General features: G+C 44.3%; 1 protein-coding gene across 1 annotated transcript in view; it reads right to left on the bottom strand.

Annotated features, from left to right (window-relative positions):
• The window catches only part of eif2ak3 (eukaryotic translation initiation factor 2-alpha kinase 3), a 94,469-nt gene extending 78,208 nt beyond the window's left edge, over positions 1-16,261 (bottom strand). The window contains exons 1-2 of the mRNA XM_080195162.1: positions 15,988-16,261; positions 9,563-9,692 (exon numbers count right to left, since the gene is read on the bottom strand). Of these exons, the coding sequence (XP_080051288.1) occupies positions 9,563-9,692; positions 15,988-16,199 (342 nt within the window). The 5' untranslated portion in view covers positions 16,200-16,261. The remainder of the gene's footprint in view (positions 1-9,562; positions 9,693-15,987) is intronic.
• Positions 16,262-16,761: the final 500 nt, after the last annotated feature.

Here is a 16,761-nt window from a genome sequence, read left to right on the forward strand (position 1 = left end):
TGCAAACAGTAGTGAGATCCTATGTAGGCTTAGCTCTGTTTGCCTCATTAATGCAAAGACTTCATTTTAAGATATGTCTGCCTATGCAATTACATTTAAATGCTAAGCTTTTAAAGCTAACTTGACCACATTTTAAAATGCAGCAGGCATTAGCTTGAAAAATTGAGTGCATTCTTTGATAGTACAATGCTAGCGGAAACAGGTTTTCTCAGAAACCAAAACAAAGTTCTTCATAAACAGCACCTGCAAGTGGTTTTTTACAGCTAGAGAGTGCATTTCTGAACAGTTTCAACAACACAGATAAGAATTAACTTATATTGTCGTCACAGTTCTATGTTTAGTTATTTCAGTCCAGAGTCTGTTTTGAGTGCTGCTTTAATCAGTACAGCACTGGCTTTTGTTATCTCTTTCCCTTCAGTTTATTTTACTTTCTGTGATGTTAATTTTAAGACCTGTTCTATAAAAGAAATTCAACTTTGTATCAGTGCCATCTCCATCTATTCAGAGGAACGAATGGACCGTACACAAAAGCTGTACTTTTTTTGCTGTTGTTAGACCATAACAAGATAGGAGCAGGAGTAGGTCATTCAGCCCTTCGAGCTGCTCACCATTTCACAAGATCATGGTTGATCCAACATTCACTAATCCACTTTCCTGCCTTCTTTCCGTAACTCTCAATTCCCCTCCTGGTTAAAAATCTATAAATCTCAGCCTTTACAGCTTCCTTGAGTAAAGAATTCCAAAGACTCACCACTCAAGTAGAAATTAGAACATAGAACATAGAACACTACAGCACAAACAGGACCTTCGGCCCACAAGTTGTGCCAATCACATCAATACCTACCAATCCATAGACCTATCTATAAGCCCCAATCCCATTAAATCCCATATACTCATCCAGAAGTCTTTTAAAAGACCCCAACGAGTTCGCCTCCACCACCACTGACGGCAGCCGATTCCATTCACTCACCAGCCTCAGTGAAAAACTTACCCCTAACATCACCTCTGTACTTGCCTCCCCGCACCTTAAATCTGTGTCCTCTCGTAGCGACCATTTCAACCCGGGGAAATAGTCTCTGAGAATCCACCCTATCTATTCCTCTCAACATTTTATAAACTTCTATCAGGTCACCTCCCAACCTTCGTCTCTCCAGGGAGAAGAGTCCCAGCTCCCTCAACCTATCTTCATAAGGCATGCCTCCCAATCCAGGCAACATCCTTGTAAATCTCCTCTGTACCCTTTCAATAGCTTCTACGTCCTTCCTATAGTGAGGCGACCAGAACTGCGCACAGTACTCCAAGTGGGGCCTGACAAGGGTCTTATAAAGTTGCAGCATTACCTCCCGATTCCTAAACTCAATCCCTCGATTAATGAAGGCCAGTACACCATACGCCTTCTTGACCACATCCTCCACCTGCGAGACTGATTTAAGAGTCCTGTGGACCCGGACCCCAAGATCCTTCTGCTCTTCAACACTGCTAAGTGCCTTGATAGTGTACTCGTTCATCCCATTGGTCCTGCCAAAATGGACCGCCACACATTTATCCGTGTTGAAGTCCATCTGCCACTTCTCCGCCCAGTCCTGCATCCTATTTATGTCCTGCTGCAACTTCTGACATCCTTCCAGACCATCCACAACACCACCGACCTTCGTGTCATCGGCAAACTTACTAACCCATCCCTCCACTTCCTCATCTAGGTCATTTATGAAAATGACAAACAGCAAGGGTCCTAGAACAGATCCCTGGGGCACTCCACTGGTGACTGACCTCCATGCAGAAAAAGACCCATCCACAACCACTCTCTGCCTTCCGCAGGCAAGCCAGTTCTGGATCCACAAGGCCAAAGCCCCTTGGATCCCATGCCCTCTCACCTTCTCAAGAAGTCTTGCATGCGGGACCTTATCAAACGCCTTGCTGAAGTCCACGTACACTGCTCTTCCTTCGTCAATGTGTTCAGTCAAGTCCATTTTAAATGAGCACCCCCTTATTCTGAGTCTATGCCTCTGGTCCTACACTCTCCCATGAGTGGAGCCATCCTCCTGACATTTGCCCAGTCCACGTCCCTAAGAATTTTATATGTTTCAATTATATCAACTCTCATTTTTTCTGGACTCCAAGGAGTACAAGTACAACCCATTTAATCTTTTCTCATATATTCCTTCTGTACTCAGGATCATCCAAGTAAACCTCTGTATTTCCTTCAATGATAATATATATTTCCTTAAATAAGGGGACCAAAACTGCACACAGTATAAACATAATACCACAAGACATTAGGAGCAGAATTAGGCCACTCAGCCTTTCGAGTCTACTTCACCATTCAATAATGGCTGATATTTTTCTCATCCCCATTACCCCTTATGAAGAACCTCTCTGACAGACACTCAATGACCTGGCCTCCACAGATTTCTGCAGCAAAGAGTTCCACAGATTCACCACTCTCTGGCTGAAGATATTCCTCCTCAATTCTGTTTTAAAGGATCATCCCTTTAGCAACAGTACACAGCTAGAGTTCTCATCTGTTCCTCATTACAACGAACTCTTCATTCCAGGGATCATTGTTGCGAACCTCCTCTGGACCCTTTCCAAGATTTGAAGATGCCGGCGTTGGACTGGTAAATGCAGTCAGAAGTCTCACAATGCCAGGTAAAAATCCAACAGTTTTTTTTTTGGTAGCAAAAGCCACTAAGCTTTCAGAGCGCTACTCCATCAGTTAATGGCGTGGTAGCACAGTGGTTAGCACTGCTGCTTTACAGCTCCAGGGACCTGGGTTCGATTCTTGGCTTGGGTCACTGTCTGTGTGGAGTCTGCATGTTCTCCTCGTGTCTGCATGGTTCCTCCGGGTGCTCCAGTTTCCTCCCACAGACCAAAGATGTGTGGGTCAGGTTGATTGGCCATGCTAAATTGACCGTAGATGCATAGGTTAGAGAGGATTAGTGGGTAAAATATGTAGGGATATGGGGGTAGGGCCTGGATGGGATTGTGGTCGGTGCAGACTCGATGGGCCGAAGGGCCTCTTTCTGTATTGTAATATTCTACATTAGTAGGAGTTCTGTTCACAAAGAGCATACAAAGATACAAACTCAATTTACAAAATAATGGTTGGAATGCGATTCTTTACAGATAATCAAGCCTTAAAAAGGTACAGACAATGTGAGTGGAGAGAGGGTTAAGCACAGGTTAAAGAGGCGTGCATTGTTTCCAGCCAGGACAGTTAGTGAGATTTTGCAAGCCCAGGCAAGTCATGGGGATTAGTTACAGATAGTGTGACATGAATTCAAGATCCCGGTTGAGGCCGTCCTCGTGTGCAGAACTTGGCTATCGGTTGCGTGATAGCTATCACGAGTATGTACTGTGTACATACTTTTGCAACTTGGCCAACGTTGTCTACCTATACACTGCAGGAAAGGATGTCCTGAGGCATGGCACACTGGGGAGACCATGCAAAAGCTGCGGCAACGGATGAATGAACACTGCTCGACAATCACCAGGAAAGAGTGTTCTCTTCCTGTTGGGGAATACTTCAGCAGTCACGGGCATTCGGCCTCTGATCTTCGGGTACTTTTTCTCCAAGGTGGTCTTCACAACACACGACAACGCAGAGTTGCTGAGCAGAAACTGATAGCCAAGTCCTGCGCATGAGGATGGCCTCAACCAGGATCTTGGGTTCACATCAGACTTTTTTTTAAACTTTTTAAATGTTTATTTCTCAAAAGAAATGTCACTATAAGAGTCACATGTGCCAGACAAATGCAAAAGAAAATCTTCAGCAATGTGAAATAAAGTACAAATAGCAGTGTTAGAGCTGTGGAATTCAGTTGTCACGTCCAAAATGTAAACATGATTGCAGGATAAACAGACGAAACAATTAGATCAGCACCGCATAGTTCAAGCAGGCAGACAAATCTCAATAATTTAATCTTTAAGATCTTTGGAAGCAGCAAATTCAATCACGTTCCAAGTGGAGACCTTAATGTGCAAACTCAGATTCCTTCACATTCTTTCTTTGCTCATCTTTCCATTTCACTTTCAGTCTCTTCATCATTAGGGTAGCAGCTAAATTTTGCCTTAGGAAACACCAAACTCAATCATGTTCCAATATAAAAAGTCTCAGTTACAAATTTATTTCCTTTTCCATTCTTTCATTGCACATCTCTCCGCTTCACTTTGAGTCGTCACACTATCTGTAACCCCCATAACTTGCCTGAGCTTGCAAAATCTCTAACTGTCCCAGTTGGAGACAATGCACATCTCTTCAACCTCTGCTTAACCCTCTCTCCATTCACATTGTCTGTACCTTTAAGACTTGTTTATCTGTAAAGTCTCACATTCCGATCGTTATTTTGTAAATTGAGTTTGTGTCTTTATATGCCTTGTTTGTGAACAGAACCTCCACTCACCTGATGAAGGAGCAGCGCTCCGAAAGCTAGTGCTCTTCCCAAGGCCAGCACATCATTCTTTAGGTATGGGGCCCAAAACTGCTCACAATACTCCAAATGGGGTCTGACCAGAGTCTTATACAGCCTCAGAAGTACATCCCTGCTCTTGCATTCTAGCCTTCTTGACATGAATGCTAATGTTGCATTTGCCTTCCTAACTGCCAACTGAACCTGCAGATTAACCTTAAGAGAATCTTGAACAATGACTCCCCAGTCCCTTTGTGTAGCCTCATGGCCTCACTAGTACCTTGTACAGTTGTAGCACACATTTTACTTTTTACTCCAACTCTCAAAATAAAAGCTAGCATACATTTTGCCTTCCCTATTACCTCCTGCAACTGTATGCTAATTTTCAGAGTTTCACAAACAAGGACCCCCAAACCCCTTTGTGTTACAGTTTGCTGCAATCTCTTTCTCCATTGAAATAACAATCCGCCTTAACAGTTAATAAGTTCATGAGATATTGGAGCAGAATTAGGCCATTTGGCCCATCAAGTCTGCACCGTCATTCGATCATGGCTGATATGCTTATCCCTATTTTCCTGCCTTCTCCCCGTAACCCTTCAACCCATTAAAAATCTATCTAATCCCTCCTTAAATTCACTCAAAGTCCCAGCATCCACCACACTTTGGGGTAGTGAATTCCACAGATTCACAACCCTTTGGGAAAAGTAGTTTCTCCTCAACTCTTTCAAATTTGCTACATCTCATCCTAAGACTACGACCTCTCATCCTGGAATGCCCCACAAGAGGAAGCATCCACTCCATGTCTACTTTATCCATACCTTTTATCATCTTGCATACCTCAATTTGATCTCCCCTCATTCTTCTAAATTCCAGTGAGTACAGGTCTAAACTGCTCAAGACCTGTTCTCATCTCATTGCTGAGTGATAAAGAAAGTCAATTCATCAATTCGTCTACACAGTCTTTTATCATATCAACAGGAAACTACTGATTTCTCAGCCTCTCCCAAAGGTTATAACGTGCAGCGATACCACAGATCTCAACTATGTGCCACAGTGATTGGAATAACAGGAGTGAATGTGTGCATTCACACTCAGAACAGGAATCGGATCAGAAAATGTAGAATTTCAATGCAAAATGAAGCCGCAGAATATCCAGTCAACAGAAAATCAGATGTTTGGTAACACTAAATGAGTTTAGCAAACGTCCCTATATCCCTCAGTCCCTCATTCATCAAGAATCTACCTATCTTCTGCCTTAAAAAAAATTAATTGGCGCAGCCTCCACCACTCTAGGTATGAATGTTCCAAAAATGAATGAACCTTGAGAAAACATTTCTTCTCAACTCTGTCTTAAATTGGAGACTCATTTTTTTAAACTGTGTTCCCCATTTTCCACAAGGGGAAACATCCTTTCAAGAACCAGCATCAGGGTCCCTCAGAATGTGGAATTTTCTATAAGATGACCTGTCAATCTTCTGAACTCCAATGGATACAGGATCAACCAGTCAACCTTTCCTTTAATATAACAGTCCTCCCATTCCAGTTCTCAGATGAATGAAACTTGTCTGAACTGCTTCTAATGCATATATCAAAGCTTAAATAAGACAACTACAACTGTACATCAGTTCTCCAGAAATGGGCTCACCAAGTCTTTGTACAACTGTAGCAAAACATTCCAACTTTTATATTTCATTCCCCTGGCAATAAACAAACATTCCATTTGTCTTCCTAATCACTTGCTTCATCCTACAACTTCCTGATTCAGGACCGAAAGCATTACCAATTGATCCGTGGCACTAATACCATGCGTTAACAAACTAAAAACAAAACAGGTGTAGGAGAATCCTCAACAAGAATTGTACTTACATGGGATTAGTTTAACATTAAAGAGGCTAAAGAGCTTTGCAAATGAAAAACTGATGCTGGAGGAATCACTAAAAACTCAGGTAAAAGAATGAGCTTGAAGGTAGATTTTTTTTTAATTCATTTTTATGATGTGGGAGTCTCTGGCCAGGCTAGCATTTATTACCCATCCCTAATTGCCCTCAAATGGGTGATGGTAAGTTGCCTTATTGAACCGCTGCAGCCCCTGAGGTCTAAGTATGCCCACAGCGATGTTAAGGAAGGAATTCCAGTATTTTGACCCAGAGTTGGTGAAGGAACGGTGATGTATTTCCAAGTTAGGACTTTCAAGTGAACCTTTCCAGGTATCTGCTACTTTTGTCCTTCAAGATGGTGTTGGACATGCATTCGGAAGATGCTGCCTAAGGAGCCTTTGTCAATTGCCAAAGTGCACCTTGTAGTCGTACACATGGCCACCGGTGTGTGTCTCAGTGGTAGAGGGATTGAATGTTTGTGGAAGGGATGCCAATCAAGAGGCTTTGTCTGGATGGCAGAGTCTCAAGTGCGTAAGGAGCTGCACTCATCCAGGCAAGTGGTGGGTATTTCATCACATTAAGACTTGTGCCTTAAAATTTATAATCAGGAAGCGAGTTGCTCACCGCAGGATTTCTAGCCTCTGACCTGGTAATGCTATTGAATGTCAAGGGCCAGACAGTCATTGCCTGGCATAAATAAATGTTAATTGCCACTTATCAGCCCAAGCCTGGATATTTTGACATGAACTGCTTCTGAGGAATGGACATGCCAACATCCAACCTTATGATAGAAGGAAGATCACTTATGAAGCAGCTGAAGATGGTTGGGCCTAAAACACTACTCTGAGAAGCTCCTGCAGTCATGTTTTGGAACTGAAATGACTGATCTTCAACTACAACCATCTCTCTTTGTGTTAGGTATGAGTCCTCCAGCAGAGTTCCTCTCCCCCCAGATTTCTATTAACTCCATTTTTGCTAGGGCTCCTTGATGCCACACCCAGTCAAATGCTGCCTTGATGTTATACTCACCTCTGTAATGTAACTCTTTCATCCATGTTTGAACTAAGGTAAAGGTCTGTGACTCTGACAGAACCCAAAGCATCAGTGTGAGCAGGCTGTTCCGGAGCGAGTGCCACTTGACAGCGCTGATAATAATCCTTTACATCATTTACTGATGATTTGAGAGGAGGCTGATGGATGGTAATTGGTCAGGTAGGATTTGTCTTGCTGTGCATATTTAGGACATGTCTGGGCAAATTTCCACATTGCCTGGTAGATGGCAGTGTTGTAGCTGCACTTGGCTGGGGACAAGGCAAGTTCTGGACCACATCTTCAATACTATTGCTGGGATATTGTCAGGGTCCTTAGCCTTCGGCAGTATCCAGTGCATTCAGCCATTTCTGGATATCATGTAGAGTGAATAGAAGAGGCTGAAGACTGGCATCTGTGATGCTGGGTACCTCTGGAGGAGGCCGAGACAGACCATCCACTCAGTTATTTTGGCTGAAGATTGTCGCGAACGCTTCACCGTGATCCTTTGCACTGATGTGCTGGGTTCCTCCATTACTGAGAATGTGGATGTACTCCTCCAGTGAGTTGTTCAATTGCCCACCACCATTGACAACTGGATGTGGCAGGTTTGCAGAGATTAGATCTGATGGTTGTTGAATTGCTTAGATCTATCTGTTACTTGCCGTATGGCGTGGCACTAGTCCTGTGTTGTAGCTTCATCAGGCTCACACTTCTTTATTCTTAAGGTTTGCCTGATGTTGCTCCTGGCATGTTCTCTTCATTGAACCAGGGGTTGATCCCCTGGCTTGGTGACAATAAATAGGAACAGGAGGAGGTTATTCAGCCCTTCAAGCCTGCTCCGCCATTTAATAAGGGCATGGCTGATTTAACACACCATCTTAAAATGGACACCCCCTTATTCTGCAACTACGCCCTCTGGTCCTACATACACCAATGAGTGGAAACATCCTCCCCACATTAATCCTGTCTAACCCCTGAAGAATCTGATATGTTTCAGTCCTATTACCTCGTTCTTCTGAACTCCAAGGAGTACAGGCCCAACTTGTTTAATCTTCCCACATCAGTCCCTCGCAAACCTCGTCTGTACTGCCTCCAAAGATAATATAACTTTCCTTAAATAAGGAGACGAAAACTGCACACAATTTTCCAAATGAAGCACCACCTCTACTTTTATGCTCTAGTCCCTTGAAATAAAGACTAGGATTCCATTTGCCTTCCCCATTATCTACTACCCCGTATGCTAACTTTCTGGGTTTCATGAACAAGGGCCCCAAATCCATTTGTGCTATCTGCAGTCTGTCACCATTTAAATAATAATCCACCTTCTCATTCTTTCTTCCAAAATGAACAAGCTCACCTTGAATTATATTTGCCGATTTTCTAACCACTCACCTAACCTGTCAATATCCCTAAACTATTTATACCCTCCTTACAACCTGAGAATCATAGAATCCCCACAGTGCAGGAGGCCATTCAGCCCATTGAACCTGCACTGACGACAATCCGACCCAGGCCCTTTTCCTGTAAGTCAATGTATTTTCCCTGCTAGCCTCCCTGACAGTGAGGGGCAATTTAGCATGGCCAATCAACCTAACCCGCACACCTGTGGACTGTACCTCATGGACATGCAGTTGTGAGATCCGTTCAAAGTCTGTCCCATTTAGCATGGTGATAGTGCCACATTACGTAATGGATGTATCCTCAATGTAAAGGCGAGACTTTGTCCCCACAACGACTGTGTAGTGGATCACTCCTACCGATACAGTCAGGGACAGATGCATCTGCAGCAGGCAGGTTGGTGAAGATGGGGCCAAGTATGTTTTTCCCTCATGTCGGTTCCCTCAACACCAGTTACAGTCCTGGTCCAGTAAATACATCTTTTAGGACCTGGCCAGCAAACCTCTCTCGGTGATGGACGTTAAAGTCTCCCACCCATGAAATGATGGAATGAGAGCTCTTTCAGGGAACAAAAGATGAGGGTTACAAAAATAAGGAGGGATGAAGCCACGAGAACGAGAATTTTAAATTCAAGGCTTTGTGGGGCAGGTCAATAGGATGTGGAGAGCAGAACTGTTAATAAGATGAAATTTAAAAGGCTTGGCTAAGCAAAAGAGGGTGGGGGAAGGTTGAGCCTCAAGTGACATAAGCATCGATGTGGGTTTTGGCAAATGTAATGAAGCAGAAATGGAGATGATCAAAGTTACGAAGTTGGCAGAAAGATGTGGCAATGGCATTCACCCTTACCTCAGGCTTGCTGAGACTGGCAGAGACTAGAGAACCAGCGCCCACATCGAGCTCCCACTGTTTGGCCCCATGATTTTCTGGATCCAATGCTGCAATACGCCCATCCATCATGCTTACAATAACCAGGGATCTGCCAGCAGATACAAGCAGGATAAAGGCAAGATGAGATGCTCTGACAAACAATTCTGATATTATCCACTGTGATGAGAGAAAATTGCTCAATAGAATTTCAGTACAAGTGACTAGTATGATTTCTATGTCTCCACCGACAACTGTTCACTATCATAATTCATCGAGTGAGCCCTCAAACTTGGATTGTATCTGCAGAGTACAGCTTGACCTAACTCGCCCAAAGACGTGCAGGTTAGGTTGATTGGCCATGCTAAAATTGCCCCTTAGTTCCTACGATGCATAGATTAGAAGGTAAAATACGTAGGGATACGAGGGTATGGCCTGGGTGGGATTGTGGTCGGTGCAGACTTAATGGGCCGAATGGCCTCTTTTTGTACAGTACAGTTTCTATGATTCTATGATACAACAAAATTAATAAGAATCTACAGCACCACAAAAGACTACTGATCCCACCTGATGTGTACCACTATTTACACTCCATTGAGCCTTCTCTCATACTCATCTCCCTTCCTGGCATTCCGCCATATCCCTTGACTCCCCACTTGCAAGTATCAAGCGTATTCTGCCCTGTCTGTGGTCATGTTTTTCTTATCCTTCACTGCATCAAGGGAGATGCAGTCATGGTACGTCACACTCATCCATTTAGCTCCATCCTCGCACATCCACTACAGCATGTCTTGAAGAACTCTGATGTCAGAAACCAGAAGCAGGAGTAGGCCATTCAGCCCTTTGAGCCTGCTCAGCCATTCATTTTGATCATGGCTAGTCATCGAATTCAACATTCTGCTCCTTCCTTCCTCCCATATCCCTTGATCCCTTTAGCCTCAAGAGCTATATCTAATTTCTTCTTGAAATCAATGTTTTGGTCTCAACTACATTCTGTGGTAGTGAATTCCACACATTTACCACCCTCTGGGTAAAGAATTTCTCTTCACCTCAGTTCTAAAAGATTTACTCCTTGCCCTCAAACAATGACCCCTAATTCTAGACTTTTTCACCATTGAAAACATTCCTTCTGAATCTACCTTGTCTAACCATGTTAGAATTTTATAGGTTTCTGTGAGATCCCCTTTCACTCATCTAAACTCCATGAATATAATCCCAACCGACTCAGTCTCTCCTCATATGACAGACCTGCCATCCCAGGATTCAGCCTGGGATGGCAGCCTTTGCTGTATTCCATCTATAGCAAGGGCATCCTTCCTCAGATAAGGACACCAAAGCTGGACACAATACTCCAGGTGTGGCCTCACCAATGCCCTACACAATTGCAGCAAGACATCCCTATGTCTATGCTCAAGTCTTCTCACCATGAAGGCCAATATACCTTTTGCCTTCTTCACTGCCTGCTGTACCTGCGTGCTTACTTTCAGCGACTGATGACAAGAACTCCAAGGTCTCATTGAGTATCCACCTCTCTCAATTTACCCCCATTCAAGTAATCTGTCTTCCTATCCTTACTACCAAAGTGGATAACCTCACATTTAGCCACATTATGCTGCATCTGCCATGCAAATAGCCACACACACAGCCTGTCCAAATCACACTGAAGTATCTCTGCATCCTCATCCCACCCAATGCCAGTCATCTAACTACACCTAGATTGACCCTTCTTCTGCTGCCCTCCACTCTGTCCCCTAGGAGATCTCTGCAGCTTTTCAGCTCTGATCAAATGGTCAAAACACCAGTGTTCTTTTTGAGTTCTTCTTGCTCTTGCAATTTCAACTTACAGCATCTGACCTGATAGTTAAACCCATCGTGACTGGTGGAACCAGTTTACAGAGATACATTAGAGTGTTGCACAAAATGAAAAAGAAACCAGCATTTACTCAATAGTCTAACAGTATAGTGGCAGTGTGTTAAATTAAGTCAAGTAACAACAGAACCTTGAGACAATTTCAATGTGAAATCTTGTGTTGTAATCCGGTTAGGGACCAGTATCTTTGTTTAAAATGGGCAAAAGTTTGAACTCCCAAATACTTAATAAATCCACAAGATGAAAATAAATTGGACAATATAAAGTCAGCAAAGTAAAACATCTAGAATATTTCTCTCTTAAAACTGGCAAACTGCGAACAATTTTAGTCCCTTTATCTAACAAAGGACAGATCGGCATTCAAGGTAGTCGAGAGAAGGTTCACCAGGTTAATCCCAAGTATGGAGGGATTCTCTTATGAAGAAAGGTTGAGCAGCTTGGGCCTGCACTCACTGGAGTTTAGAAGAATGAAAGTCATCTTTATTGAGATTCTCAAGGGGCTTAACAGGGTAGGTGTTGAGAGGGTGTTTCCCCTTGTGGGAATGTCTAGGACCAGAGGGCATAATCTCAGAGTAAAGGATCACTCATTTAAGACAGAGACGAGGAGGAATTTCTTCTGACGGTAGTGAATCTGCGAAATTATTTACGGCAGCGAGCTGTAGAAGCTGGGTTTTAGGTCAGCAAGGGGATCAAGGACGATGGGACAAGGCAGGAAAATGGAGTTGAGGATCATATCAGATCTCATTGAATAGCAGAGCAGATTTGATGGGCCAAATGGCCTATTTCTGCTTCTACATCTTTAGTTTTATAATAAGAGGTAGTGGCAGATGCAACATAGTCAAATGTCGGATATTTTGGACAGCCACCCAGACATTAATGATCAGAGAGTCATGAAATCTCATTAAAACACTGTCTTTTTCACAATGGATTTCAACATTCAAAGGTCGAGTGTGTGGCTTCCCTCAAAAACCACTCTGACCTGGGCTCACCTCTTGATGGTGGTCTTTCAGGACAAACCAAGTAAACAAACTTAAATTACGTTCGGACAAAGAAAAAGGGGGCAGCTCCCCAAAAGGAGGGGGAACGGCCCGATCAGAACCAAAAGGTACAAAGGAAACTTAAGACACATCAAATCAAAATGTGATTATCGGGGTCTATAAGGCATCCCAGCCCCTGCGGTGCCCAACGGGCACGGACAATCTCTTCACCTGAGATTCATAGGATTCACAGGATTCACCCCTGGATTTCAGCCTCCCAGCAGCAAACTCCAAATTACCGAAGACTTCGCCTGAGCCCCAACTGCCTCCAGTATAGAATTCCAGTCACTTTCTCAGCCCCCCAGGACTTCCCTGAGCCCCGACTGCTCACAGCTTCCAGGGCTTCTCTAAGAGTCGCAAACCACGTGAGGTCTAAACCGTAACTGGCCCTCCCCGACAACAGAAATAAATAACCTTCTTAAGCCCCACCCATCTCCACAATGCCTTCCAGGGTTCAGTGACTATTTTTAAACCAATTAGCGACAACTCAAACAAAACATCCCTGGACTCCACGTTTTTTATTGCAGTATAGACATCATGGCTCCATTTCAGTAAACCCAGCTGTTGTTACCTTTCTAGCTATTAAACCCTTAAGTCAACAAGGCCCAACCTTTAAGTGCAGCATACCCCAAGCTGCTTTAGTTTTTATTTAACCCACCTTCTTCCAATTAAACTTGAGTCCTCCCAGAACTAAACTTTACCTCTAAAATATTAAAATGAATTAGATGAATTCTCTAAGCCAAGAGAGAGAGATATTTTCACTGTAAAACCCCAACAACCACCACTTGTAAAAGAAAATCAGGAAGATGTTTAAGATATTGAATATATATTGTTTGCATTCTCCACAGTTGCATGCCAAAAGCTTGGGTCTTGCTGCAAACATGCAAAGTCATATTTGATGAACTGGAGTCACAGTACGTTTCCTCCATCTTCCAGGATGACTCTTTTCTGTTACACTGAAAAGAAGTGGTTCCATCACAAGCTCTTAGAAAAGCATCCAAACGTTTTTCAGACACTGTCTACCAAAGCTCCTACTCCGCCCTCTATGGTCAATCATCTTTTACTTCCCCAGAGAACTAAAACAGGTGGGATAGTAAGTTACAATAATGAAATAAGAAATTTACAAATGGATATAATAAATAAAATCAGCATAGTCCCATTGACCATAGACTGCACGTCCCATTGAGGGGAGGGGAACTGACTGGTAGTGATTTAACCTGAGGAACACCACCCCTCAGGTAAGGGGCAAGGTTGAGAAGGTGGGCCTTCATGAATAACCTCAGCTGGTATGGAAATTAAACCCATGCCGGTGGCATCGATCTGCATCACAAGCCAGCTGACCAGCCAACTCAGCTAAACCAAGCCCCCTAAATGGATATGAACAAGCTAAGTGAATGGAGCAAAATTTGGCAAATGGAGTAGATAAGTGTGAAGTGATCCATTTTAGTAGAAAAACAAGAGCAAACCATCATCTAAATGGAGAGAAAATTCAGAGTTTCAGTGCAGAGGAATCCGAGAGTCCTCGTACATGAATCACAGAAAACTAGTATGCAAGTACAGCAGGTAATAACATAGGATAACATAGTAAATAAGGAAGGCAAATGGAACTTTGAGACTTGTTGCTAAAGGAATAGAATGTAAAAGTAGTGAAGTGTTGCCACTAATGTACAAAGCAATAGTGAGACTGCACTTAGAATATTGTGTACAGTTTTAGCCCCCTTACTTGAAGGGCGATACAGTGGCATTGGAGGCAATTCGGAGAAGGTTCACTAGGTTGATAGTAAGACAAATCCTTCATCTCTACAAAGAGAGGTTGTGCAGTTTAGGCATTTACCCCCTGGAATTTAGAAGAACAAAAGGAGATGTAATTGATAAGGAGGATTGACAAAGCCAAAACAGAGGATGATTCCTCTTGTAGGGCAATCTAGAACAAGAGGTCATAGTTTTAGGATAAGGGGTGGAAAATTTAAAACAGATGAGGAGAAATTGCTTCTCTCAAAAAGAACATAAGAAATAGGAGCAGGAGTAGGCCATCTAGCCCTTCGAGCCTGCCCCGCCATTCAATAAGATTGGTGGCGAGTCTGTGGAATTTACTATCCCAGAGTGCGGTGGATGCTAGGACTTGGAGTAAATTTAAGGACAAGGTAGACAGATTTTTAATTAGTAAGGGTTTGAAAGCCTATGGTGAACAGGCAGATAAGTTTGATTTGATTTATTGTCACATGTATTGGTGCACAGTGAAAAGTAGTTTTTTTGTTAGTGTCACAAGTAGGCTTACATTAACACTACAATGAAGTTACAGTGAAAATCCCCTAGTTCCAACCTCCAGCACCTGTTTGGGTACACTGAGGGAGAATTTAGCACGGCCAATGCATCTAACCAGCACCTTCAAATTGCAGGAGGAAACTGGTGCACCCACAGAAAATCCACACAGACGCAGGGAGAACATGCAGACTCAACACAGACAATGACCCAAGCGGGGAATTGAACTCAGGTCCCTGGGAGTGTTATTTTTTGTCCATTACACAGACAAAGCATACCATTCATACAGTACATAGGGGAAAAAGAGAAAGTGCAAAATGTGTTACAGTCACAACTAGGATGTAAAGAAAGATCAGCCTTATATAAGGTAGGTCTATTCAAAATTCTGATGGCAGCAGGGAAGAAGCTGTTCTTGAGTTGGCTGGTATGTGGAGTTGAGGATGATAGATCAGCCACGATTGTAATAAATGGCTGAGCAGACTCAAGAGGCTGAACTGCCTACTCCTGCTTCCAGTTCTAACAATTTAAGCAGGTCCAATGGTTTATCTTGTCCCTGCTTTGTGAAACCGTGTCACTGGCAAATGTGTTTCACAATTCAGTTTTTGAAAAGAATAAAGGCTCTTAAGCTGTCGTGATAAGTTGGCACCGTTGTCAGGGCACAGTGGTTAGCAGTGCTGCCTCACAGCACCAGGGACATGGGTTCGATCCCAGCCTTGGGTCACTGTCTGTGTAGAGTCTCCACATTCTCCCCACGTCTGTATTTGTTTCCTCAGAGTGCTCTCGCTTCCTTCCAAAGATGTACAGGTTAGGTGGATTGGCGATAGTAAATTGCCCTTTAGTGTTACAGGGGAACTAGCAAGGGTAAATAAGGAGGAGTTATGGGGATAGAGCCTGGGTGGGATTGTCGTCAGTTGCAGACCTGATGGGCTGAAAGTCCTTCCTCTACACTGTAGGATTGTATGAGGTTTACTGAAGGGTGTTTGGTACATGCTGTGATATCTGGATAGTGTCCAACAGGTGAAAGAAAATTAAAGTGGAACAGTGAGAAGGAATCTCCAAGATGACTGACTGGAGTTTCAGAAAGTTTAGTGCAATGAACTCATAACTGTTCCAGCACAAGAGATGGCCATTTGGCCCATCCCGTCTGTACTAGCCCTCGCAGAACAAGTCACATTGGAGGTAGCGGAGCCGGGGAGGGACGGGGGCAGGTGCGGGTTAAAGGGGGGGGGGGCTCTTACCTGGGCTTCTCATCCCCGGTCGCCTCGCTTTCCTCCGCCTCATCGTCCTCCACAACGGCCTCGATCCCGGCTCCTCCTGCTCCACCCGCCGCTGCCCCGGAGCCGAGCCAAGGAGCTGAGGCCTCCGGCGGCGGCTGCTCCCGGATCCCCACCGCCAGGCACAGCATCAACATGGAGAGGAGGAGGAGGAGGGAGCGGCCCCAAAAACCCATGACTGGGACATGAACAGCCTACGCATCAACAACTCCCACCAGCCCGGCTCTACTCTCTGCTTCTGCCGCTCGCCCGTTTGTTGTGGTCCGTTAGAGGCGGCAGGTGGGCGGGGACCGCCAGCAACTTCCCCACACTTTGATTGGCTCACCCTCCCGTCGCTCAGACGAAAGAAACCAATCATCCTTCGACGAGGCGCCGAGAGCCCGGTTCCCATTTCTGATTGGAGTATGCCGTTGTCGCTCAACAAAGCTGTCCAGTCACTGCCGTCCGAATCGAACTTGTGAGGGGGGAGCAGGATGTCCCGCCCTCGTATCCTGATTGGGTGGAACCATGCCACTCATTCCGGAATTAACCAATCCACTGCGGGCAGGGGCGGGACGCTCCTGCAGGCCACTGTTGATTGGTTGAGCTCTGGCTGGCTCCGCCAATAAGGAGTGGGGATGGAAAAGGTGATGCCGCGCGCGCCTGTCCAGATTTTCCATTCATGACATTGGTGGCCGATTGGAGGAGTTTCCGGCTGACGTCAGCAGGGAAGACGTGGCCGTTTCCAAAGCGGCACGG

This window comes from Carcharhinus amblyrhynchos, chromosome 1 (genome assembly GCF_965287045.1).
Source record: "Carcharhinus amblyrhynchos chromosome 1, sCarAmb.v2.hapA, whole genome shotgun sequence".
NCBI classification, from domain to species: Eukaryota; Metazoa; Chordata; class Chondrichthyes; order Carcharhiniformes; family Carcharhinidae; genus Carcharhinus; species Carcharhinus amblyrhynchos.